Source organism: Rattus norvegicus, chromosome 1, assembly GCF_036323735.1.
Source record: "Rattus norvegicus strain BN/NHsdMcwi chromosome 1, GRCr8, whole genome shotgun sequence".
Classification (NCBI taxonomy): Eukaryota; Metazoa; Chordata; class Mammalia; order Rodentia; family Muridae; genus Rattus; species Rattus norvegicus.
In genome coordinates this window covers 241,031,137-241,058,244 of record NC_086019.1, presented here as the reverse complement: position 1 = coordinate 241,058,244, position 27,108 = coordinate 241,031,137, and the positions used below count along the sequence as shown (strand labels likewise).

The following is a 27,108-nucleotide window of genomic DNA, read 5'->3' as shown; positions in this document are numbered from 1 at the left end:
CCAAATGGTTGACAGTAGTTATTCCCATTTATGCAAGCTCCGGTATGAATTCCACCATGTGACTGGAGCAGTCCCAAACAAGATGCTCACGATGTTTGCGAAATAATTCCTCGTACTTGTTGTCTGTAACAGGTATCAAAGACAAAGCAGAATGAGGCTCTCGTGCGGATGCTCCTCAATGCTGGTGTGGAAGTTAACGCTACCGACTGCGTATGTCTGTATTCTGAAATAATATTTACATGTTATACCTGGGTAGTGCACTTGGTGATGAAGATGAATGCTTTGTCTTTCTACATGTTTGTGTATAATTTCCCTCTCCTTTTTCCTTACTGCCATCAGGTAGTAACTTTGGCATTATGGGTATTCTTTTACTAAACCTGTGAGCATAAAGTATTCGGTTGATTGTACAAAAAAAAGTCAGAAGAATTTGCACTTGCCTGTAGTGATAAATTAAGGACAGTGATGTCAAAATACTATCCTTAGTGGTTTGGCAGCTGGAATTAGCTAGAATGCCTGTGTGTACAATTAATCTCGTTACTTTCTAGTTAGGTGAGCTTGAAACATTATAAACCTATCTGACTCGGTGCTCTCACCCATCAAATAGGAGATTAAAACTAATTGTGCTAAAGATTGAACTCAAAGCATAATATATGCTAGTAAATAGTATACTCCATTATTTAATTATTTAGTTATTCATTATTTATTTTAATTTAATGAAGCAACATTCTGTTAAGTACTCAGCCTGGCCCTGACTTGTGACCCTTCAGCTTCAGCTCCCGGAGTATCTAGGATTACATTCCTGCCCCAAGTGCCTGGCTGTAAATTGGAAATTAGTACTAACCTTATAGGACAGGTTCCTGCATAGTCCTCAGGAGTGATTAGAATGTACTTAATGCTCACTGGATGTTAATAACAGTCATGATTCTACCTATGAGAAGAGCGCAGTCTCTTTTATAAATAGAATAAGTAGATAAGGTCAAAGTTCAGAGAAAATCCCCAGTAGTGGTGGGAGCCATAGTAATTGAATCATCACCGCCTCCCTCCTCCCCATAAGGAAGTGGAAGGTTATGTTTTGGCTTTACCTTACACTCCAGATTTACTTCTTCTGCTAATGCTTTCCTGGTAGCCTGCAGTTTTATTATTCAGTTTTTTATAATTTTCTCATACTTGTTGGCAAAGTTTAGGTTTCTAATATTTTGGCAAAAGGGGCAAGTTGAAATTGGATTTCAAAAGAATTGCACTTCTATTTTTGATGCCTTATTATTCTGCATACATTCCCATTGCTCTGTGTGGAACGACTAGCTTCTTCTTGTTTTTCTTGATTACATTATTTAATGTTATATTTGATTAGGCCTTAAATGATGATGAGTTTGATATCGTTTTAAAAGTTGCATATTTTGGTTTAGAATGGAAAAGAAGAAAGGGGAAAATATGAATGAGTTACTGGGTATTTCACATACATAGTGAGGAAGAGAAGAACTTATTCACAGTACAAGAAACACAGCGGCCCATCAGTGGCTTGCAGATTGGCTCTGGTGGGTTGTCCACAGTGGGATGTGAGTGGTTGCTCAGGCCTGGGTGCTGAGGTCTGTGCACAGCTGGAAGGTGAGTTACAAGGCTGGTCTTCTGTGTTTCAGTACGGCTACACTGCCCTGCACTACGCTTGCCAGATGAAAAACCAGACTCTCATCCCTCTGCTCCTGGCAGCCCGTGCAGACCCCACGATAAAGAACAAGGTAAGAGCTGGGGATCTCTGGTCCACCCTCTAGCAAGTTCTTCTTTCCTTTTCTTTTTTAAAAAATTTAAATTATCTTTAACTTCTTAATTTTTTACTTTCTTCTATTTATTTTTTATTGGATATTTTATGTATTTACATTTCAAATACTATTCCCTTTCCTCTCTCTCCCATTTCCCTTCCCTCCTTCCCCTGCTTTGATAGGATGCCCCCACTCACCCACTCCCACCTCAACACTCTGGCATTCCCTACACTGGAGAATGGAGCCTTCACAGGACCAAGGGCTTCTCCTCCTATTGATACCAGACAATGCCATCCTCTGCTACATATGTGGCTGGAGCCATGGGCCCCTCCATGTGTACTCTTTGGTTGGTGGTTTAGTCACTGGGAGCTCTGGGGGTAGTCATCAGGTTGGTTGATATTGTTGTTCTTCCTATGGGGTTGCAAACCCCTTCACCTCCTTCAGTCCTTTCTCTAACTCCTCCATTGGGGTCCCCTTGTTCAGTCCAATGGTTAGCCTCAAATATCCTCATCTGTACCAGTAAGGCTCTGGCAGAGTCTCTCAGGAGACATCTATATAAGGCTCCTATCAGCAAGCACTTCTTGGCATCAGCAATAGTGACTGGGTTTGGTGGCTGCATACAAGATGGATCCCCAGGTGGGGCAGTCTCTGGTTCACCTTTCTTTCAGTCCCTGCTCCCCTCTTTGTTCCTATATTTGTTCTCATGAGTATTTTGTTTCTCCTTCTAAGAAGGACAGATGCATTTACATTTTGGTCTTCCTTCTTCTTGAGCTTAATATGGTCTGTGAATTGTATCTTGGCTTTTCTGAGCTTTTGGGCTAATATCAACTTATCAGTGAGTGCATACTATGTGTGTTCTTTTGTGACTGGGTTACCACATTCAAGATGATATTTTCTAGTTCTATCCATTTGCCTAAGAATTTCATGTAGTTATTGTTTTTAATACATGAGTAGTATTCCACTGTATACATGTACCACATTTTCTGTATCCATTCCTCTGTTGAAGGGCATCTGGGTTCTTTCCAGCTTCTGGCTATTATAAATAAGGCTGCTATGAACATAGTGTAGCACGTGTCCTTGTTATATGTTGGAGCATCTTTTGGGTATATGCCAAGGAGAGGTATAGCTGGGTCCTCAGGTAGTGGAATGTCCAATTTTCTGTGGACCTGCCAGACTGTTTTCCATAGTATTTGTACCAGCTTGCAATCCCACCAACAATGGAGGAGTGTTCCTGTTTCTCCACATCCTCACCAGCATCTGCTGTCACCTGAGTTTTTGATCTTAGCCATTCTGATTGATATGAGGTGGAATCTCAGGGTGGTTTTGACTTCCATTTCCCTGATAACTAAGGACGTTGAACATTTCTTTAGGTGCTTCACAGCCACCTATTTGGTATTCCTCAGTTGAGAATTCTTTGTTTAGCTCTGTACCCCATTTTTAAAATGGATTATTTTGATCTCTGCTAACTTCTTGAGTTCTTTGTATATATTAGATATTAGTCCTCTATCGGACGTAAGATTGGTAAAGATCTTTTCCCAATCTGTTGGTTGATGTTTTGTTCTATTGTTTTCGTCATGAAATAGCTTGTTTTCTCCATCTGTGGTAATTGAGAGTTTTGCTGGGTTTCATAGCCTGAGCTGGCATTTGGGTTCTCTTAGGGTCTGTATAACATCTGTCCAGGATCTTCTGGCTTTCATAATCTCTGTTGAGAAGTCTGGTATAATTCTGATAGGTCTACCTTTATATGTTACTTTCCCTTTTTCCCTTACTGTTTTTAATATTCTTTCTTTGTTTTGTGCATTTGTTGTTTTGACTATTATGTGACAATAGGAATTTCTTTTCTGGTCCAATCTGTTTGGAGATCTGTGGGCTTCTTGTATGTTCATGGGCATCTCTTTCCCATGGTTTGGGAAGTTTTCCACTGTAATTTTGCTGAAGATATTTACTGGCTCTTTAAGTTGGGAATCTTCACTCTCTTCTATACCTATTATTCTTAGGTTTGGTCTTCTCATTTTATCCAGGATTTCCTGGATGTTTTGAGTTAGGGACATTTTGCTCTTTGCATTTTCATTGACTATTGTATCAATGTTTTCTATCGTATCTTCTGCCCCTAAGATTTTCTCTTCAACCTCTTGTATTCTGTTGGTGATGCTTGCATCTATGTCTCCTGATCTCTTTCCTAGGTTTTCTGTCTCCAGGGTTGTCTCTCTTTGTGATTTCTTTATTGTTTCTATTTCTGTTTTGAGGTCCTGGATGGTTTTGTTCAATTCCTTTACCTTTTGGTTGTGCTTTCCTATAATTCTTTAAGGGATTTTTGTGTTTCCTCTTTAACGGATTCTACTTGTCTACCTGTGTTGTCCTGTATTTCTGTAAGGGAGTTATTTATGCCCTTCTTAAACTCCTCTATCATCATGATGAGGTGTGATTTTAAATCCAAATCTTGCTTTTCTGGTGTGTTGGGATATCTAGTACTTGCTGTAGTGTGAGAACTGGGTTCTGATGATGCCAAGTAGTCTTGGTTTCTGTTGCCTAGGTTCCTGTGCTTGTCTCTTGCTAGCTGGTTATCTTTGGTGTTAGTTGGTCTTGGTGTCTCTGACTGGAGCTTTTCAGTCCTGTGGACCTGGGGGCCTGTGATCTTAAGGAGAGAGTACTTCTGGGAGACCAGCTCTCTCTGGGCAGATTATGGGTATGGAGGGCTGTGGGACAGACTTAGCTCTGGGTGCAGATGGAGACTGAATAGATCCTGTCCCAGGCTGTTCCGTGGTTCCTGTGCCCTGTATGCTCCTGGTGATTCCTCTTTGGACAGTTAGTGGAGCGAAAGTGTGGTCTCAGCTGTGGGCTTAGGAGTGAGAACACTCTTGGGAGACCAGCTCTCTCTGGGTAGGTTTTGGGTCTGGAGGGCTGTGGGACAGCCTTAGCTCTGGGCACAGGTGGAGACTGGAAGGCTAGCAAGTTTTTCTTATTTGGGACTTTTTTTTGAAGTAAGTTTATTGTCTCTCATGCAAATCAAGATAAAATTAATTGTTCCTATTAAGGAAGGATCTCACTACTTTTATTTTTGAATTTTAAAACTATTTATATTTTTCAATTTTGGGATTAAACACAGCATGTTCAATATGCTGGGCAAGTGCTCTGGAGTTGGACTATAACTCCACCCCCCTTTTGTTTTTTACATTTTGAGACAGGGTCTCTTTTACTTGCCCAGGTAGGCCTCATGATTGCTTTCCAGGTTCCAGGTTTTTAAAAACATTTTTAGTGTTTTTTTTTTTTTGGTTTTTTTTGTTGTTTTTTGTTTTTTTTTTTTTTTAGAATAGATGGCCTTTTAAAGTTTCCACAAAATCTGAGAGTGAGCGATCTGTCTAAAGCAATGCCTACTCTTCACAGACATTGGTCTTTCTTGGAAGTAAATGATTTCTTTTCTTCTGCAGCATGGTGAGAGTTCACTGGATATCGCACAGAGACTAAAATTTAACCAGATCGCATTAATGCTAAAGAAAGGCTCATAGTCCTGTGATTTCTCACGTGGTGACAGAGTCACAGCTGAAGGACTGGATGTTGTCCATTTCATGGATTATTACTCTATGGGCACTCAAGCTGGACAAACACTGGACTAAGGATGGTTTTCACAGTGGAGGTCACCATGGCCTTGATTCCTCCAAAGGACTCATTACATGCATTGGAATCTCTGTTGTCAAAACTGATTTTTAAAGAATTTATTGTCCAGTGCATTCTAAAAACAAGTCAGAGCCACCTGAGGTCACATTCTCTCTTTCTAGTGGTGTCATCCTTCTAAAGACTTTGTCCTATATCCTGTCTTGGGACATAAATGGCTTGTTTCAGGCCCATTACATACTAAGCCCAAGAATCGAAGCATGTGCACGTGTACAACATGACTTGCATGTGTGGGGTTAGAGATTCCAGAGTAAATATTCTTTTGATGGAAAATCTACAATAAAAACATATGTTGGTTGTCAATGGTGAGTTTGACTAAGCCTTAGAAATTGGCACATGCCCCACAGAAGAACTGGTTTTTGCCATTGTTTCCCTGTGTGTGGGTGTGGGGGGAGGGCTAAACCTGTATATCCTAATGTGTTTCACCGGCACACATAACTGCCTTTTCAGTTTGTAAGTTATATAAACATTAAAGATGTTTGTTCAAAACACTTATAAGCCTGTAATTGTATTGCTCGCTATACACAAAAGCCTGGAATCACCCCCAACACTAAAAATAAAGAATCGTCTTGTGAACACAAGCTAGTTGCTGTTTATTTATTTTCCTGTTTGTAACACTGAGAATTCAACTTAGGGTCTCACTCACACAAAGTGTGGGGTCTACCTCTAAGTTATACTCTCAGCCCTGGATTTGTTTAGTTTTATTGACAAAACTTAAAGGATCATAACTTACTTGGATAGAGGTCTTGCTTCTTTATAGAAACAGAGAAGTATATGGATCATGCTTTTAAATGGGGTTATGAATACCATCTGACTTCTTTTGGGAATGACACTGAGTGGAATTAAGTCTACCTCCTCGGTGAATTTTGAAAAATTTGGATGATGCAGGCATCAATGCCCACTTGGACTAAGCCACACTACACACTGCAGCCAAGCACTTAAGGATGAAAGATTTACTATTCCTGCACACAGAAAGGTTGTAAACATAATGTTATTCTCCACTGTGTAAAATTTACCCTTGTCTTATTCAAATGCTGATTTCTTTATCCCATTGTCTGGTTTTAATTCAAAACATAGCATAATGCTTATGTTAAGAATCTCTGGTCTCAAGTCTGTGTAGACAATACTTACCATTTACTCTCTGCCTTGTCAATAAAAGTCAATAACTTGGGCAATAGAGAGGATAGTGCCTGACTTCCTCCAGTTAGGGGAGGAGTGAGAGAAAGAGAGAAAGAGGAATTCACCACGAGAAAAGAGTTCAGAGAGACATCAAGGAAGAATACTCCTGAAGCCCAGAGAGCCAGGCCAATGCAAAATTATGAGTATCTCAGGGATTCTGGCTTGGAGGTAGCTAGATTACATAAGAGGATAATGCCTAGTTATTGTCCTTTAAATTGAAATACATCTTGATCTGTCTGTGATGTTATTGGAGAAGTAGCTAGGATGAAGAAAAACGGCTGATATATTAACTTACTGATACATTTATAATAATAATCATTTTTTAATAAAAGGTTTGACAAAAATCAAATCTGGACATATTTACTAAGCTATATACAGACCCTAAGGGTACATGTAGGGTCCTGAAGTTCCTAACTATTACTAAGTAATTTACTTAAGATTTGGTAACATTGGACTAACTTTCCAAGTAACTCTGGGGAAAAAAGATGAACTTCACAGTCTAATGTATGTTTAACAAACAACTGTGTATTCTCAACTGGGACTCCAACAGGCTCAGTAGAGCTTTGATTTGTCTTCAGAGTCGAATGCCAAATAATAATCATAACTAAGAACTGTAAGCTTTGAAACTGTGTGAAAATTAAAGTTTTCCAAGGTCATAAATCCAGATTTATGAAAGAGTTGCGAGGTTATCTGAGAGTGATTCTGCTTTGATTAAAGAATAAAATACATGGCAATTTATTTCATTCTGCCCATGGCATTATAAGTTTTTCATTGTAGCTTTCATTTGGAGGAGCTGGTCTAATGCCTGATGAAAATCTCAGTGCTGACACACAAACATGGTATGTGAAATACATAATTAATTTATTGGAAAACTCATAAATATACTACAAAATAATCTTCTTTGAGATCCAGCTCTAATACTTGATCCTGTTTTAAGATTGTTTAGTTAGATTCCACCTACACAGTAATTTCATTTTTCTCTTGATATCCAAACAGCCCAGCTTCCTGAAGCAGTGTCTGGTCTCTATAGCAATAAGACAGCAAGGTCCACTTCATTTTATTCAAGTCAACAATCCAAAGATTTACAATTTTGATCTCTGCCCCAATTATTTCCTTTAATGCTCTAAAAATTGACTTTCAAAAACAAAAGTTACTTTGTAAATTTTGAATGATATAATAATGACTGCTGGTAAATAAAAACTACATTGCACCATGCCAGAAGATACGAATCACAGAAAACCTGTGTTCACCAACTTAGTTTAACCCAGTGGAAAAAGTGTAAGTATCAGCTTTAGTGTCAAATGGAGAAATGTGAAGCTTTCATTTGGACCAGCAGGTCTTCTGACATCCGTGCATCTCCTCTGTCCTTCTAACTGATACAGCAGGTTTCCAAGTCTGGATATTCCTTTGAGCATCCATCCTCCCATGGCCCTGCCCATTCTGCATGAAGTCGTGCTAAGACTTGCTAACATCAGGAGCGTCACAATTTGACCCTGCAGGTTCCCTGGGGAAGGCTGGATTCCTGCTTCATCAGATGTATAATTTCATTGTACACACGGTGAGGGGCATCCAGCCCCCAGATGAAATCCACATGCGCCCACTCAGGAATGTTCTTGTGGTAGATGAGGTTGGTGACTTCAGAAAGCAACGTTTTCACGTCATCTGGATTTGAAAGCCAATCTTGCCCTCCAGTCCACATGGCTGTTGGGACCATCATATCTCGAACTTTGTACCTTATAGGAGTTGGCTAGGTAAAAAGAATAGTTTGAACTTCACATACTACTTTTATATTCAAATTTACAACTTCTATTTTAAGTAAACATAATGTGCTGAAAGCTTTGTAGGCATTAGTCATGTAGAACTCTGTTAAGAGTTTATATTCCAGGCCATACTTTAAGGAAAACTTAACATGGTTCAACATTAGTTTCTTTACTGGGAAATAGAAATAATATCTCTAAAACCTTACTACATTGTTCAAGAAGGCATATAAATTAGGGTGTGCATGTTCATGTACATGTGTATGTTTGTGTGTTTGCACACATACTTGGACAGGGACGTATTGACAGGAATTTAACTTATTCATGCTGAATATATGTTCTATGTGCTCTACTGAATCCCTATCTTTTAGATGCATTTTAGACATTGGATAATGTCATTTTTCTTATTAAACATTTTATACACAAATATCCTCTTACAATAATTTTCTTGATAGTTACAGTTTATGAGACGCCACATAGAAAAGACGGGAAGCTATTATGAGGGTCTGTGTATCCCCCGCATACACAGTGCACGTTCAGCTTCCCTGAACTTCACAAACTGGGAAAAACCACAAACAGCCTCAGGCACTCAGCTACCCTAAACTAAGGGGAGAATAAAGTTAGATACCTGTCCCAAACCCAAACCATCCAACGAAGTCTTTTCCTAGGAGACTTCTCTTGCCCAGGCAATGCTGCTGGATTTCCCTGGCAGTCTGATATCATTCAACACTCAGAAATTTCCATAGAACCAGGGAGGCCAGTTTCTTAGCATAAAACCAACCACAAGTCACAGCTTCAACCCTAGATATCTTCTTTGTCTTCTTGGCTCCATAAACACTCAAGTGGCTGCCTAATTTAGATGCAGAGCCAAGACACTCTATGATGTAACACTTGCCCTTTCTCATCTTCTGGGTGAAAAGACTGAGCTAAAGGTCCCACCCAGCTCCAGCTGACAGCATTAAATGTCATCTTCCCACACATTTGTTTTCTCTTCTCTTCCTTGCCATTTTCTCACACCTAGTCTGCATCCATCACATTCTCTAGAACTCAACCCACAAAACCCTTACCAATAAAAAACATCTTAGATCCTCATATGTTTTTGCTAAAGGCATGGTTTTGAAAACAGTCAAGGGTGGTCTCAAAAGAGTTAGGTAATGTGACTGAGTTTCATATCTAAGGAGAACCACGCAGTTCCAACATTTTATATCTAGATGGATTACTGTACTGACTGTTAAGTATAATGTGATACCTCAAAGAAAGATTGGGCAGTGCATATTCTCCCCCCCACCACACTTTGCATTATATGAGTAATCTCTATATCTACTTTCATGGCAACCAGAAATCTTCAGTGGGAGTTTTATACTCAAAAGGGCATACATACTCAGTTCTGTTTCTTTATCTGTCTATCTCACAATCCCAGTGACGTAATAACATTTGCATGGGATTATTTTTGGATTTTAGCTTGAAATTCATATTTATTAAAAGTATGACCAGAGAGAATTTGTGTGTGTGTGGTGGTTTACATGTGCACATGTGTATACAGGTCCATATGCTATGAGGCAGTCTGGGCATGGAGGGAGGCCAAAGGAGGACATGGAACAACTTGTCTCTCATTGTTTGTCCTGTTCTCCTGTGACAGGGTTCTAATTGAATCTGGAGTCCATGGTTTTTCTGGCTAAACTGGCTGGGCAGTAAGCCCCAACAATCTTTCTGTCTCCCACACCCAATCCCCAGCACTGAGGTTAGAGACAAGCTTGGCCATGCCTGGCTTGTTACGTAAGTGCTAGGGCAACTCAGGTCCTCATGTTTGCACAGCAAGTTCTCTTACCTGTGGGACATCTCCCTAGTCCCAAAGGCATCTTAAGGATTATATGATACAATGATTTCTATTTTAGAAAGAGTACATCCTGAATCATGGCAGCCTACCCACAATCCCACAGGTTTGAGGTGCAGAGTCATGAAGAACAGGAATCCCCATTGATTGTTTCTGGATCTTTTTCTTGTGTCTTACCACCACAGCATCTCTGTGTGAATGTTTGTTTTGTTCCTAAAAGAATCCCTTTAGTATGCACTCATCTGACCAGCAAAACCCCATCTTGCCTGCAGGCATCCCTGGGGCCTTACCCCTGGGGCAGGCTCAGAGAAACAGGCCTCCCATGCCTTGCAGGAATGAAGAGTCTGCTGGCTAAGCTTTATTCTTTCCCAATTTCAGATGCAGTTAAAGTTGAACTGTCATCTTTTCTGCTTGGGTTTCTGTAATTGATTCCTATCTCTGGAATCTGTTGTCACCCTTTTCCAAAGGCCGGTGGATTTTTAGCAGGCGGTAAAGTAAGTAAGTTGACACTGTTACCTGATTGCTTTTCTCCCGATTTTTGGTCTCACTTCCCCAGTCAAAGGCACGAAGTTCCCCGGAATTTACTGCCTAGAAGAGAGAAAACAAGGTTTCTAAAGAGAGAGACGGAGTATCCAAATGCTCAACTCATCTTCAGTTGTGAAGCAGAGCCCAGCACAGAGCAAAGTTCTTTGGGCTATTCTCCTGCTGCACACTGGGAGTCCTTTGAGAAATCTGCAAGCCTGGATCTGGCTCTTTTAGCAAGAAGTGTGGTGTACAGCAAAGCGTTACCATTGCCATTTACTGCAGGAAGTGCATCTCTGTTGTATCATTGTGGGTGGGTGTTTGGTACAATTCGAGACACAGTGTCCAGAATTTTCCTCTTGAACCTCTCTACCTGTTTTTCCCTGCAACCCTACCCCCTCTCATACACACACACACACACACACACACACACAAACACACACACACACTCACACTCACATAAACACACTCACACACACACAGACACACACAGACACACACACAAACACACTCGCTCACTTACTCTCTCACACAATTCTCTACTGAGACTGCTAAGCTTGACTCCTGTAAAGATTCCTTTCTGTACTTTGGCCCCACCTCTATATTCTCAATCCGGCTTGACTGCAAAACTCAAAAAGCAGAAAAGGACAATTGGAAGCATACATTCCTTCACCAGTCTTTGGAACTTTGACTCTAAACAGAGAAGTATCTTATCTGAATCATCCTACTTTCAAGATGCAGCAAAGACAGGCTTAAGGCCCTTTCTGCCCTTGCCTCCTCCCTCTGGAATGTTAAACTAAGCCCATATTCAAATATCACTAGCCAGATTTTAACACAGGACAAACAGAAACCACCAGGTTTCATGACTATTACAGTCAAAATGGGCAAGGATCCTTATCTGGGGCTGCAAGCTGGGCATTCTGACCTGGCTCCAGTGGAGAATATTCTGCACAGATGTTCCAGCAGGTGTATGGGCGACATACACATTTGCTCGACTCTGTAACAAAGCACAAGGATTTATGTGACCAGATGTCAGTCTTGACAAAAACCAGACCTCAATGGTGTCAGACTAAGTAACGGCAACATCATTAAATTAGCAGCCATAATCTTAAACAGAAAAGGATATGTGCACGCCAATCAACTATCACTGCCTTCTTATGAAACAATGTCGTTCATTTGAGATTAGGTTCTTGTTAAGAAGAAATCACTAGTTTCAACCCTAACACTGCAAACAACAGATAAAACAATAATAAGTAAGTAACTATACTAGAGATATTTAGGGCAAGGACTCTAATACTGGTCCTAGCTCTATTATTTAATCTTTGGGCGAATCTGGACAAGTTAATTAACCCTTAAATTCAGTATGCCAATCTATATAGTGGAGAAATTAATAATGCTTGTCTAATGGGTTTGCTGTCTGGAACAGTTTATTCTGATACAGTATAGATGTATGTTAAGTGGTGGCTATAAGTTAATTCTTTTTGATTTTCCTTTAAAAAGAAAGAATTTTTAGGAATGAAAGACATTCCTCCGGTCAGTGAGAATGGTCCAAGCAGGCAGCCCTCTGTGGTCAGCCCTCATTGACTTCCTGCCTGAAAACCCATGCCTTGACCAAACTCTCCCTCATTATCATCTCTGTAGGGTTTGTCTACCTTCACAAATTCTGGAGCAGTGATTCTCAACCTTCCTAATACTGTGACCCTTTAATACAGTTCCTCATGTTGTGGTGACTCCAATATCTGATACACAGAATATCTGACATGTGACCCTTGTTGGGTCACGACCCACAGGTTGAGAACCACCAAGTAGAGTGTCAATTTCAGTTTGCTTTGAAGTCGTTTCCCTGCCCCACTTTTTATCCACCAAGTCCAATTTCAATCCTTCTCTAGGAATTATCTCTAGCCACGGCATCTTGCACACTAATCTTCAACCCATACATATGAGGAAACTCACCCTCCGATGCCACCAGGAGCAGTACCCCAAATGAGCTGACCTACCCATTTCCATCAAAAGGAACATCAAGTACAAATCAAAAGTTCCCCCGTGGAGCATAGAGATGGGCGATTGTTGATTGACTTTCATTTTTCTTGTTATTTTTCCCCACGTTTTTTTCTCCCTGTAGGTTTCCAACCTATCATCTGTCAAGTTAGGATCTAGCGATTTTCCATTAACCTTGCCTTATCCTCTCCTGCAGCTTGCCCCATGTTTTCTTACAATTGGGAAATCGCACACCGCAGGTTGCACATCGTTTCTCTAAGCCCTTGGCTGGTGTCAGCTGGTTTTCAATTGCTGAGACCAAGATCTTCCCAGCTTTGCTTAGGAAACGACATTCCCACTCACCATGTTCATGTTGTTCGTGTTAAAACCTCCCAGGAGTAAGATGATGTTACTGCAGATTTGGTCGAGAATCATCTGGCCACAAAGGTAAATAAAAAGCTGTCTGAAAAACCTAGTCTGGTATAAAAATTCTTGTCTGCCAAACAATCCCTGTAAGGAGAAGAGATAAAATACTGTCCATGACAATATGGCCAGGGAGGGAGTGGCTTTCCTTTAAAGCATTATTACAAGAAACTGGTCAGAAAGACTTTCCTGTAGGTGGAGGCATCTGGGGTTTCACGTACCTTGATCATCATATCTGGCAGCAGCAGAAACTTGGTACCAGGACTTTTTGCATGTTTAACAGTGGCTATAGGGGCTAAGGCAAAATACATTTTGATCTTATGAGCTAGCTCTGGCATGGTGGAGAATGCAATAAAGCCTGTAAGAGAGAAAAATTCATCACTGTGGGAACGGAATAGCTCAGAACTTATGAAATGTGTGTTTTACTTCTGTCAAAATTCCTTTATAATTATGTGTGATTAGGTCTTAACCAGTGCAGTAATAGGCTTCAGGGATGATGTGTGTGTGTGTGTGTGTGTGTGTGTGTGTGTGTGTGTGTGTGTGTGTGTGTTGGTGGCAGTGGGTGATTAATGCAAAAATATCTGCGTTTTCTATGTCACCTCTTTTACTTGTTTCAAAGTAGGAAGTTCTCATTGAGTTAAATTGTTCAGCTCTTACACCTGGAGTAGAGAGAACAGTTTTCCCACATAGTCTTGTTTAGTGAAGAAGATCTCTGTTGAACCCATGGAAGAGAAAAGCTGTCCCATGAAGCCAGGACAGATCTTACATTTGAGATCAGACATTTTTGCACATTCTCTGTTTAGGTCAATCTCTCCAGTTTGAGGATACGAAAACCAAAACTCATGACCTCTGTTCCATTCTCAGGAAGTGAATGGGTATAAGAGAAGACAGAGTCCTTCTATACAGTTCTCTGCATCTGACTGGGTTTGCTAGCCGTACGCAAAGGCAAACACACAAGAAACGTGTTATCATCTCTTGTTCTCTCAGCTTTACGTGAGTACAAGAGGATGGGAATACACAAACCTGTCCTCACCAGATTAACTCTGACCAGGTTAGAACTCTCCTCCAATGTTAAGATCCGAGAACCATAAATCACCTCTCCCTGGAAGATTGCTCTTCATGAAAAGCAAGTTCAGGGTTTTAATTTTAATAGCCCCATGGTTTACTATTAGCCTAACCTTTGATTTCTTGCTCATACATTCCTCTGAAAATAGCATCCTGCCCTGTCATCAGCATCTTTACCTTGATGTTAAGCTGACCAAATTGAGTATAGAAAAATCATTTTAAAGGGACCTCTGGATTGTAGAGTTATGAAACACTGTAACTCTTCTATCTGTGGTTTGATGAGAGCTAGCAACACTGCAGCCCACTGCTGCTATCAAATATTAAGGAAAATGTAAAACCCAGACTTATCTCCACCTCTGGAGTATCACTGAGAGATGAGCACACTGACTTTGGGCTCTCAGTTCCGGCAGCCATTAGAAATTTTTGATTCCCAGTGCGACATTATTTTTATAGGATACCACATGATGTGAGCAATAATTCTCAGTGATTGTTGGAAATTTCTTTTTAGGACCCTAGCTAGTTTTATGAAGAAAACCCAAGAAGCCCTAATAAACCACATAATTCCCAATAGATAACTGACTGTTCTGTGACTGATACAGACCAAGAGAGAGAGAGACAAACAAAAATAGCCAGTTTACTGTGTTCACTGTTCTACCGCGTCAGGTTAATTTTGTGTACAAATTATGTCATCTGCTTGAGAAAAGTTGCTGTCTAGAGTTTGGCTATACCTAGTGTAATCTTTGACACTTTGTCTGATGTATCTCCCAGGGTCGACTATATTTTAGGGGAAACACTGACAATTTGATATGCGTGAACTCTCCTTCAAGATGTTGTACTTGGCACGTGCAATAGATTTTCTCATTATCTTGTCTTCTCCTTGAATCTCTCTAGGCATATTAAGTCCTTTATTCCTTTCATAGAGGGAGACAGAGCCTAAACCTGAGGGATTTCAGACAGACGTAAATTGCCACTGTTCTCATGGGAAACAAACAACAGCTAATAAAAAGATAAGCTTGGTGACACTGTTTAATGACCAGTGAGAGTGTTGGCAGGAGCAAACCACCTGGAGTGAGTCCCTGTGACCAGAGGGACTGCATCATCTGCTGGTACCATGGTATACTGTTGAATTAAGGAAGCAGCAAGCATCCTATGAGTTAACCCAGTGACGACTGAAGATTATGACAGCTTGAAGTCATGCTTCAGGAGTATGGTAGCAGGCTCAAAGGTATCCATATCCCTTCTCGGAAAGGTTTGACTTCCTTATCTCCAGTGGTTGTGGAGATGGAAGTTAAGACTCTTAGGAGGAATGTACATGTAGAATTCCTATGCATCGAGTTTCCCTCATGCAACACTGGTTATTAGACATATGCATGTGCAATTACTGGCTTATTAAGTCCCTGGTCTTTCAATATGTCATACTTCATTCATCTGTAAAATGGAGATATAGATTTCTCCCATATATTCTTCTTCAGTGATAAAGGAAAATGATGTAGTTAGTAAGTATGCATCTAAGGTAGTTATTATGAAAGCAGAAAACAATATGAAGACAGAACTGAATCTGCTTAACTTCATCTTTCTAACCAGTATAGACCCTTCTCTGGTAGCTGGATAAGTTACCCTTACTAAAAAGTGCAGTCTTTTTCTAGGAAAACTGTATTCCTGCTCTCAACTCAGGATTTAGCTTCAAAACACAGATTAAAGAGACCTGGCTAGTCTCAGAGACCCTCATTTTGTCACACAGATCATTCTTTCTCCCACTTCAAGACTAGGAACAAACCCTATTGGTTTAGGTCTGATATGAGGCCAGAATAGCCCCATTTCCATCTCTCCATATAAGTGATCTTGTCCTGAGTTGCTTGAGTTGTCCTAAGTCTCTTGAAGATTCACTCAAAGCAGGATGTAATCACCAGACACTGATAAAGAGAGAAACTTGAGTTCACAGCACCAATTCTGCTTGTCATTCAGTGACAGCACTCCGTGTCTTTCTTAATCCCCACTGTGAGGCCAACTGTGAACTCAAGGCTTCATTCACTGAACACATTCATTGAGTGCGTAATAGGGACAAGAAAGCTTTATAACAGCTGTACTTTAGACAAAATACCCAACTTCACAGAGCTAACATGCATGATTGTATCATGTAGTCCAATCAGTTAGAGTACCCATAAGGGGGACTTATGATCTCCATTTTGCAGATGAAGAAACTGAGACCAGTGTGATGAAGGTTTTGCTTTTGGGGTATCATCTAAATAATAGCAGAGATGGTGTTTTGATCCACACCTCTCATCTTTCTACCACATCCCAGGTCTCCTTCAGTTCAACCTTTTGTTGTTCCCTGAAGCTTTTAGAGTCACTGAAGGAGAGAAGGCCAGGCGACATGAGTAATTGCCTGAGTTCAGCCATAGCTTGGGTCACAGGCTCACGGGCTCATTCTGTGTATACCAACCTTCTTTCCTGTGAACCTACCCATGGTGGTGCCCTGGGAATAGCCAACATAATAGATCTTTTTCTGGCCCGTTTTCTGTAAGATAAAGTTTATCACAGCTGGAAGGTCAAACCTAGCCATTTCATCATAACTACAAAGGGAAAAGACAAAGTTATTCAACAATGATAATGCAAACAGAACACAGTCAGAATCCCCCAGGATCTGCCAACAATTCCCCCCCCCCCACACACACACCAGAATCAGCTCTGTTAACTTGTCACTGTGTTTCTCACAACCCTCAAGATGGATTTGTTTCAAGCCCGTGGGACTCTGTGGGGGCACAGACTGTTAGAAATGTCTATTCTGTCTGGACGCTGTCATATAGTAATGACTATTGAGCAGTTTTGAACATACAAGCCACCTCCTACTGTGAGGCATGTTCTGCCTTGTAATGAAAACAGCTCAGAGGAATGCAGATTTCTTTGTGGGAGGAATGCTGGAATGGTAGCAAAACTCTTATCTGACCAAATGCATAAAGAACTGGTTGACCACCAGTGGTAAGTAAGGACATTAGGAACTTGAGTAAGGCTATGAGAATTACGACTTAAGGTGATGATATACAACAATTGGTAAATCCCTATTTAATGAACTTGGTCTCATGTCTTGGGGGTGTCAGTCTTGTTGCTGTATATGAGGGAGTTAATCCTAGAAAAATCACATGGAAATGACTGGACTCCTTTCCTACTCCAGTCTCAATCACCTGACACCAGGCACTGTTCTCAATCTACAAGCTAGACCTTGGGAGAACCAGTCTTCCCCATACTCACCCATAGCAGCACAGGATAATAAAAAAAAATACTGGGGAATATTGAGTCAGTACATTGGCGATATAACTTCATGAGTAATTCAAGTACCACGTCACAATTTTTTACCCAGTGCTTCTAGGCACATCTGTATCCACCTCCGCCCTCCAAGTGTTCTTGTACCTGAAAGCCCAGAACTCATCTTGGTCTATGGAGAGGGTCTTATGCTTCCGAGACCAGGTGTTTCCTCGGCTGTTTCCCATCCACACATCAAAGCCAGCATCAGCCAGAATAAAACCCAGGCTGTTGTTGGGCAGGTTGGAAATCCAGTTGCTAGCATCCCCAAGAAGGCCATGCTGCAGTAGCACCACTGGCCTGGATCCTGCACACAAGAGAAAATTCCAACTGGTGGTGCATTCTCTGTCTTCTTGCTTCCTCTCTATATAAGGGCTTGCATTCCAGAGAAATCTACATGCAAACCCCTCTTTTTGCTGTTTGTTAGTTTGTTTATCTTAGTTAGTTATTTAATGTTTTTGTGTTTTAATTTCCTCAACAACAGAAAATAAGCCTTTTTAATGAACAAATAAAATATACCATAAGGAACAAATACACACTGCATGCTAAAGGTAAAATAAAAGCACCAGAATGCGATTCCCATCATTGTTTTGAGGAACTGTTAGTATTAAACTGTATTACACCTTCAGAAAGTATTAGAACTCTTTTAGAAGAAGGTATCTTATTTTTTTTTATTAACTTGAGTATTTCTTATATACATTTCGAGTGTTATTCCCTTTCCCGGTTTCTGGGCAAACATCCCCCTTCCCCCTCCCCTTCCTTATGGGTATTCCCCTCCCAACCCTCCCCCCATTGCCGCCCTCCCCCCAACAGTCTAGTTCACTGGGGGTTCAGTCTTAGCAGGACCCAGGGCTTCCCCTTCCACTGGTGCTCTTACTAGGATATTCATTGCTACCTATGAGGTCAGAGCCCAGCGTCAGTCCATGTATAGTCTTTAGGTAGTGGCTTAGTCCCTGGAAGCTCTGGTTGCTTGGCATTGTTGTACATATTGGGTCTCGAGCCCGAAGAAGGTATCTTATAATGACGAACACACACATACACATGTGCATATATAAAAAAAATAGTCTCATGACAAAGACTCTACATGTAAAACTGACCCACACTTCAGGGAAATGTGTTGATCAGAATAAAGTTATAAGCTGGGTGTGGTGGCACATACCTATAATACCAGAACTGAGGAGGCTAATTTGGAAGATCATGAGTTTGAGGCCAGCCAGGGCTACACAGCAAGACATGGTCAAAATTCAAATAAATAAGTAATGGTAATAAATGACAGCCCACTAGGTAGTAAGGGAAATTGTAAGAATACCATCATGGAGGAGTTGTATTGCACATCGATTGGATTAAAAGGCTTTTTAAAATGTCAACACTCACACCGTGTGACCAGTCAGCAGCCTGTGAGTACAAACTTTTGACCCTGGTGTCCTCCACACTGAGTAATCAGCACAGTCACTTGACAAGAAGAAGGACACCTTGCCTAAGACTGTAGGATTTGTGCAACTTAACAAAAAGACTCTGTTCCCAGGGTACTCATTTATGTGCACATTTTACTGTTTCATCTCGCAGACAAATGTATTAATCTCAAGATAATTCTCAAGAAAGCGCTTGCTGTTGCATACATACGAGTGAAAAGGCTGAAGCCCTTGCTCTCATTCAGGCTCCGCTCTGGTGGAGGAGGAAAAGAGAGAAAACTACCATGAAACCATGGCTTCAAGCATAGTAAGGGAAAATAGGAGATGTGGTCCCAGGTGCTAATAGGTGGCACGAGGCTGCATTCTGACTAGGGTAGTTGGGGAAGAAAAAGAGTCTTGCAAAACTGCAAAGAAGAAGAAAGTGTAAGTTCCAAGGCCCTGCCATGAGTAGACATGCAGCAGGTATAGCTGGGCAGCTTGGGATAAACACACTCATTTTGAAAAGGCTCCAGGTGTGCCTATTGGGATAAACAGAATTCTGAAATATTTACACCACAGACCAGTAACATTTGTCCAGTGTTAGGTAAGAACACAGGCTACATTTTGATAAATGTCCTGAGTTGAGTGTCACAAACTACCAAGTGTTAGCATGGACTCTTTGGTCTAGTTACATAGCTGTGGGTGGCAGAGTGATAAAGAAACTTAGATGAAATTGAGGAAATGACGCACTTGTCATTATAGCTGGCTTACAGAAAGGACGCAGGGAGTTATATTTTGGTACATGTGACAGACCATGTAGTTGCTGTTATACATGCAGAGCCAAAAACAAAGAACAACAACAACAACACACACACACACACAGAGCCCAGTGGAAACATATGTGCGTACTTTGCTGACTAGGATGAATATTTAAAAAAGTGTTGGCCTATATAAAACCTCATATAAAAGTGAAATTAAGCAAATGCCATAACAACACATTGAAAATTTAAATGTGTGCACCTAGAGCCTGGTTCTTAGTCTTCAGTGGAAAATGAGGCAACATCATAAATATTTAAGGTGCTCTTTGGATGAGGCACATGTGATGCGGTGTTGACGAGCAGGTCCTTCATAGGAGAATTCATGAAGAATAAAAGCTCCGATATGGAATTTTCAAGGGATCATCAGGGAAGGTTCTAGAATATTTGTGTAAGAGGGGTTTGGGAATGGATTAAGTGCCAGAATGTATGAAAATGGATGTTTTCTGGAAGGTTTTGTTTTGTTTGTGGTAGTTTTGTTTTGTTTTGTTTGTAGTGATGGTGATTGAACCGAGATCCCCAAAAATGCTTGCTATGTGTTCTTCCCCTGTGCTCCCACTGCAGATCAAATGTACTTTGGAAACATAGGTCTGAGATAGTTGATCACTGTGGGTATGAATAGAATATAATATGGTAATGGGGATAAGGACTATTTGGAAAGTGACACTATCTTTTCCCCTAACCAAGGCATCTCGGTCTGTCCCAGAAAGCAAAACTTAATCCTACTTATCAAGAAAGTCTGGGCTGGTGCTCACTTTGACAGCACATATGCTAAAAAAAAAATCTGGGCTGCAAGAAGATTATCATGTTGGGGTGACACTGAGTAAATTATACCTTCCTTCTTCAATTGTGTCTGTCCCCGAGGGATTCTGTTCACAGAAAGGATGTACCCATCTTCTGTTGCAACTTCATACTCCTCACTGGGATAACCCTTGTGTTTGATGATTTCGCTCTATGGAAAAACAAACAAAACCTCAACATTAATTTAGACATCAGGTCTACATGGCCTTAGTCCCAACAATTCAAGGGTAAGAGTAGCTTCTTGCAAAAAGGTCCTTATCTTTCCCTAACTGGTACTACTTTAGTCAAACCAGCCAATCCTCCTTGGATTTAAATTTGATTAGTTTTTATATTTTGCAGTATTGGTGAGCAAACCTGGGGCCTCGCCAGACAGACAGATGTTCTGCCACTAAACTATACCCAATTTCTCTCACTGCTTTTTACTCTTCTTATGGAGACTGAACTGGACCCCAGCTTTCAGAAGCTGGGAGGCAATTGTGTCAACCCTACCCAGGCACTTGCTAGGAAGGCAGAGCATGGAAGTAACCTACTGTATTAGGAACTCTGAGGGTAGATCCCGGCAATGTGTGTTTCAGGTCTTCACAGAATTCTGACCCCTGAAAAACACTAAGCCAGAACACAGTCTCCAAAGCCTGGATGTGCCTCAGAGATCCAGGACCAGTGGATGTATAGATTTTTGGGCTCAGGTCAAGAAACCAGGCCATTGTACTGTAGCAACTGTTCTGGGGTGACTTGAGATTTCCTCTGCCCCACAGTCCTTGAGTGAGGTGACACAGACCCAAAAGGACATGCATGGTATGTTCTTACTAATAAGTGAATATTAGCCAAAAAAAGGGTACAGAATATCCAAGATGTAGTCCACAGAACTCAAAAAAGGTCAACAAGCTGAAGGGCCCAAGTGAGGACACCTCAGTCCCAGTTGGGAGGGAGAAGAAAGCAACCACAAGCAAAGAGGGTAGGAGGGACAGGGGAGGGAAAGGGGATAGGGGTCGGGGGAGAGGGGAACATGATCTGGTATTGGATGGGGGAAAGGACTGAAGCCATGAGGGCCAGCAGAAAGAATGGAAACAGGCAACCTCTGGAGGAAGGAAATTGGGAGGATCCCCCAGAATGTACCAGAGACCTGGGAAGTGAGAGAACCTCAGGACTCAAATTGGGGACCCTAGATGAGATTTCCTACAGTGGGGAAAGGGAACTTATTGAAGTTCCACTGAAAGGAAAAAGTTTAAAATTGCCCACTAGACAAAACTTGAAGCCAAAAGAAAGAAAAATAGTTGGGCCCTGGAACTACCTGTTCCAGAAACTAGCTGATCACAGAAAGAGTAATTGCACCAGCTGGTTCAGCCACTCTGTTCCAGGAACTAGCTAACCATAACAGCAGCTGACCATAATGGCATCTGACCATAATAGCAGGAACTGGTTAACCATAAAGTTAGACTAAAATCTTAAAGAACAATCATGAGAAACAGGAGGTTCTTCCTTGTGATTCAGTATGGTTTTTCCTTTAAATACCCCTTCTCTCAACGATTTGAGGTTGAACTCTCCCCTGTGTCAGATACGAGTCTCGACCCCAGTGCACTGGTTTCTGTCATCTCTATCAATAAACCTCTTGTTGATTGCATCAAGATTGGTCTCTCGTGAGTTCTTGGGGGGTCGAGTCATCCCAAGACTTGAGTGAGGGTCTCCCTGCTCTGGGGGGCCTTTTACCACCTCCAGCAGAAAGACGGGGCATCAAGTAAGGGATGGGGTTGCTATCCCACATTCAAAGCTCTGTCTGAAAGAAATGCAGGGATAGAAATGGAGAAGAGCCTGAGGAAAAGAAGGTCCAGCAACAGGCCTAAAGTGGGATCCAGCTCAAGGGGAGGCCCCAAGACCTGACACCATTACTGAGGCTATAGGGCATTCACAAAATGGGACCTATCATGACTGCCCTCCAAAAGGTCCAACAAGCAGCTGAAAGAGTCAGATGCAGATTATGTGCACCTAACAAATGAACAGAAGCTGCTGACCCCTCTGGTTGAATTAGGGAAAAGCTGAAGGAAGCTGAGGAGAAGGGCAATTCTGTAGCAGGACCAGCAGTCTCAATTTAACCTGGACCCTCTAAGAAGAAAGGCCAAGGTCTCACTCAGAGCTTTAATCCAACACACACATTTTTCTCTATGATATTGAAAACCTTAGCTACTGCTCTTTATTCCTCTGTTAGATTGTTCTGGATAGGATAAGGTAAGGGATGTGCATAGAACATTAATTACAGTGCCTGACACCAACAGTGGGTACTCAGTAGGCATTATATATAATTAAAACCCAATAAGTACAAAATTAAAACTCAACTAACCAAATATTATAGTATTAATGTGTGTGTTCGCATGCACATAGCACCATTACATAGTTAATTTACATTGTTTTGATCATTCATCAAATGTACTTAGAGGATTTATCAAGACACATAGCTGGATTCTATCCTCAAAGTTTTGGCAGGTCTAGGTTGGACCCAGAGCATTGATGTTTCTAAAAACCTTCCGGATGTTGTGGAAGCTGCTTGTTCTGGAGAGACTATCACTTCCAAAATCACCACTGGGGACAGTTTGAAGAGCTAAGATACATACAGGAAATGTTAGAGTCCTTCTGTGAAGATTTCTGTGATTTGTCATCAAGGGGTTAGGTGTAAGTAATGGTTTAAGGGTGTGAAGGAAGGAAGGAAGGAAAGAAGGGAGGGAGGGAGGGAGGGAGGAAGGAAGGAAGGAAGGAAGGAAGGAAGGAAGGAGGGAAGGAAGGAGCTCTGAGAAGGGAGAGACCAATGAACAAGATTAGTTAGGAAAAAATTTATGGGGGGTGCAAAATTTGAGCTCATCTACAACTGAACAAGAACTACGTGTGAGAGAACACAGGAGGTAGAGGTTAGGGACATAGGTATCTCAGAAAATAATTATATGTCACTGATATTAACAGATAGTTAGCAGGCTATATTTGGCAAGAGAGCTCACACACAGGATAATAATAAGAAACACATTTGGCTAAGTAAAAATACAGCTCTAACATATTCTAACGAGTAAATTATTTTTATAATCATTTATTTTTCTTTGTGTTTTGAATCAAGGTCTCTTTTTCTATGTAGCCCTGGATGTCCCGGAACTTGCTATGTAGACTAGGCTAATCTTGAATTCACAGAGATATGTCTGCTTCTGCGTTTTGAATGCTGGGATTAAATGCATGTGCCACCATGTCTGGCTACGTAATTAAATATACCACTGTGTATGTGCATATATGCATATATATGTATAATAACACAAATACACACATGCACACACATATGTAATTTTTTGAGTTAGAGCTTTACTGCAGCGTCCAAACTGGGCTTGAGCTTGGAATGCTTTGGCCATCCTAAGTGTAAATTAAAAATTCTAGCCATATTTAATATTTACCTTTCAACCTAATTATCTATCTTAAAAATTTTTTACCTGGAGGAAAAAGGTCAGTTATGTGCATTATAACAATAATTTAAGAAGGATTAGCCCAGAAGTGTTGGCACACACCTTTAATCCCAGCTCTTGAGAGGCAGAAGCAGGTTATCTCTATGAGTTTGAGGCCAGCCTCATCTATAGTTCTAAGGCAGCCAAGGGACCCTGTCTTGAAATAAAAGGTTTTCCCTTTGTTATTTGTTCAGTTTTAGGAACACCGGTGTGTATGTGACATATATGACATATAGTGACTATATGGTGTATGCCGCCATACCTAGCCATGAGGGTTCTTAATATACATCTTGCATATAAATCATGCTTCAGAGTATTATCTGCTCCCTAGAGGATCTCACCTGGGACAAATACGCACACCAAAATGTAGAATGTGATACAGAAATTTGAACAATGTTCTTGAAAGTTGTTTAAACCATTGGGGGCATTCTTTTTGATATGTCTTGTTAGTAGGAAATATTAGAAAATAGGAAATTGTGTATGATGCTCCTTCGCCTTCTCTTAGAAAACAGAAACCTTCATAGGTTCATAAGAAAGTGGCAGGACATGATAAAGCTGTTGGAGATGAGCTCGGGGTGCTAATGTATTAATAAGCAGTATTGGCATCTGAGGTTCTTAGGTTTCCTACAAGGGCTACATACTGTTCTCATAATAAAAGCACTAACCTCTAATAGACAACTGAAACTGTTTTCATCTTGAACATGACATGCTCTCAGCTGCCCCACTTCCCCACCATGCTGACTTCTTTGCCAGCTACCCTCTTCCCGAGTCCTATTTATTCTTCTGAGTTCAGGCTACAAAATATTTTCCTAAATTCTGGATTAGTGTCCCCCGTTTTAATGTTTTTCTTGCCTTTGATCTTAGTCCTCTCATCAGTAATTGGCTGTTTGTCTTTTGTGTTGGATAACCAGCTTTTGATTTTTTTTGAGATTTCTCTGTGGCCATGGTGAATAGCATGATGTTAGGTACCTGCCGTGGTGGAGTCCAGCACCCTCCAGAAATCCCGGCAGCCTGGAGGTGCTGGGCAGGGCAGTGTTTGGTCTAGGAAAGCAATCTTTGTCATAGGAACTCCATGCACCCTAAAACTTGAGAAACTTTTGTGTAACATTCAGGATTCCTGAGGCTCTGCAATAGTGTACTGGAAGGACAAGCAACAGCTAAACATTGAACAGGTCAAAGAAGCCTCTGCACACTGTAGATATTTGCACTCTGTAGACTCAGAACACTTCCACAGCCTGTAAGTCTTTTTTTTTTTTTCGGAGCTGGGGACCGAACCCAGGGCCTTGCGCTTGCTAGGCAAGTGCTCTACCGCTGAGCTAAATCCCCAACCCCAGCCTGTAAGTCTTAAAGGCTAGGCCAGCCATCAGAGTGATGAAGGAAGCCTGACAGAACTATGGAGATTCAGAAAAAAAACTTTTTAAAAGGCTGTTGGTTTTAGAAACTATGCAAAAAAATACTAGAAGAAAGAGTTAATATAAAATGGGTCTTTAGTCTCAAAAACCCATTTCCTCTTTTGATGGAAATATTAGGTGAGGCTGCCAAATGTCCAACATATTCATGTCACTCATTTGGAAGTCAGTTCTCCACCCTGTCATCGGGTAGGGTTTATGGCACAGCGGCTATAATTACAGGCATGTGTTTAGGTGGACCTGAGTTTAAATTGTAGGTCTCAAAGCATAGCAGTGGGACTTGTTTAACCTGTTTAAATGCTTCTTTAATCTCAGTGCCTTGATTTTAAGAGTATAGATAGTCATACCTCCAGGATGGAGCAATGGAAAGGAAATTGTGTCTCTACCGCTTTTTTTTTTTTTATCACATTGCCTTCTATGGAATAAATGGTACTATACGGTGGTCATGAACTAAAACTTAATTTGAGGTTGGAGAGTAAACACAAAAATTCTCCTGAAGACTTGTGAAGAGAGGTGTCATCCTTTGTATATCTTTCTTACACGACTTCTGTAGCACAAACAGACCTATCATTGCTATTTGACAGTTAGTATCTGGAGCAAGAGAAGAGCAGGAACTACTAGAATATGTGCTGTCACAGCAAGAGCTCAGGGCTGATACTTTTATCAAAGGGAAGAAAGCAAGAAGATAAAAAAGACGAAATGAAAGTCATTAGGGTCTAAGACAGGTCCCAACGGTTTCAATTATTTCCTCGTTTATTGGGTGGCTTTGAAGGTTCAAGAAAGCGTTAAGTTGTCCTTGAAGCCTAAAGAGATTAAGTCATCCACCCCAAATCACTGAATTTGATTGGGAAGACCCCACCCCCACATCCAGTCTATAAGAAAGTTTAGCTTTCTTCCAGCATATTGTTTGCCCCATACTGTTCTAACATGTTCTAGCATGGAGCATTTCAGGATATAAAAATAACACAGCACGCAGCTACTTACAAATGCAAAGGCTAACACGTCCCCCTTCACTTCCCCCGAACATGGAAAACCCCAACTTACAACATTCATGAACGCTTCTGGGTCCGCGGCTTTCGTTGGCATGTGTCCCGAGTTCACATTTCTTTGGAGCAAATATGCTACCAGAATCAGAAGCCATATCTCCACTCTGTGTGAAACACTCCATGCTCTTGACAAGATTTCTGACATGGTCCAACATCTACATTAGCTTTGATGCTAAGGAGGCAACAACTACATCTAGAGTCAGAAGAAGGACCTGCAGGTTTAAAACATCTTTTGTGTGTTTTTTCCAGTGGCAAAGAAAATATCTGAAGCAGATTAAGCAGGTTTACATCCAGGAATGAGAGCACATGGTGTAGGCTGTGAGCATTGCTCAGAATGTCACAATGCTGCCCAGCTCCTCCTGCTCCTCCCTCATTCATCTTGTAAACACCAATCCTTCCACGTCTAGGTGTGTCCAACTTTCTTTGTTGCAATGGGAGTTTCATGCATGTTTAATATGGCCCACAAACTCCTGTTCACCATCACCGTGTAGGGGCCATAAGGAAGGAGCACAGCCCCCTTAGGCTTAGTTCTTTATATTTCTTTGACTAAACAGCAAGAGGTGGCACCTACAGAATTCACTGAAGGTTTCCATAGTTACACTCGATGACTTCCATCATCACTGACTCTCCCATGGCTGGAGATCAAATGCAGTGTTAATTACTTTTATGTGAAATGTCAAAAGTTTTAAG

The 27,108-nt window shown here is 41.1% G+C and overlaps 2 protein-coding genes across 3 annotated transcripts in view; one reads left to right on the top strand and one right to left on the bottom strand.

Annotated features, from left to right (window-relative positions):
• The window catches only part of Ankrd22 (ankyrin repeat domain 22), a 31,503-nt gene extending 25,493 nt beyond the window's left edge, over positions 1 to 6,010 (top strand). Inside the window, exons 4-6 of one of the 2 annotated variants that reach the window (NM_001191638.1) lie at positions 133 to 210; positions 1,638 to 1,736; positions 5,186 to 5,263. In NM_001191638.1, the coding sequence (NP_001178567.1) occupies positions 133 to 210; positions 1,638 to 1,736; positions 5,186 to 5,263 (255 nt within the window). Of the gene's footprint in view, positions 1 to 132; positions 211 to 1,637; positions 1,737 to 5,185 lie in introns of both variants that reach the window. The other variant, XM_039109292.2, reaches the window with a different exon arrangement.
• Positions 6,011 to 7,448: 1,438 nt separating this feature from the next.
• Positions 7,449 to 26,863, bottom strand: Lipm (lipase, family member M). Its single transcript, XM_220066.9, has 9 exons — positions 26,417 to 26,863; positions 20,527 to 20,644; positions 17,595 to 17,793; positions 16,650 to 16,759; positions 13,343 to 13,479; positions 13,062 to 13,208; positions 11,647 to 11,718; positions 10,716 to 10,787; positions 7,449 to 8,355 (listed from the first exon to the last, which is right to left on the bottom strand). Exons 1-9 carry the CDS (start codon positions 26,561 to 26,563, stop codon positions 8,089 to 8,091), a joined length of 1,269 nt encoding a protein of 422 aa, XP_220066.4. The 5' UTR covers positions 26,564 to 26,863; the 3' UTR covers positions 7,449 to 8,088.
• Positions 26,864 to 27,108: the final 245 nt, after the last annotated feature.

Excerpts from the sequence above, each read along its gene's own strand:
- Lipm (XM_220066.9), bottom strand. The coding sequence starts at position 26,563 with ATGTCAGAAATCTTGTCAAGAGCATGGAGTGTTTCACACAGAGTGGAG. Across the intron at positions 20,645-26,416 it reads CAGAAGCGTTCATGAATGTT|AGCGAAATCATCAAACACAA; the intron begins GTAAGTTGGGGT and ends GTTTTTCCATAG. Across the intron at positions 17,794-20,526 it reads GACACAATTGAAGAAGGAAG|GATCCAGGCCAGTGGTGCTA; the intron begins GTATAATTTACT and ends TCTTGTGTGCAG.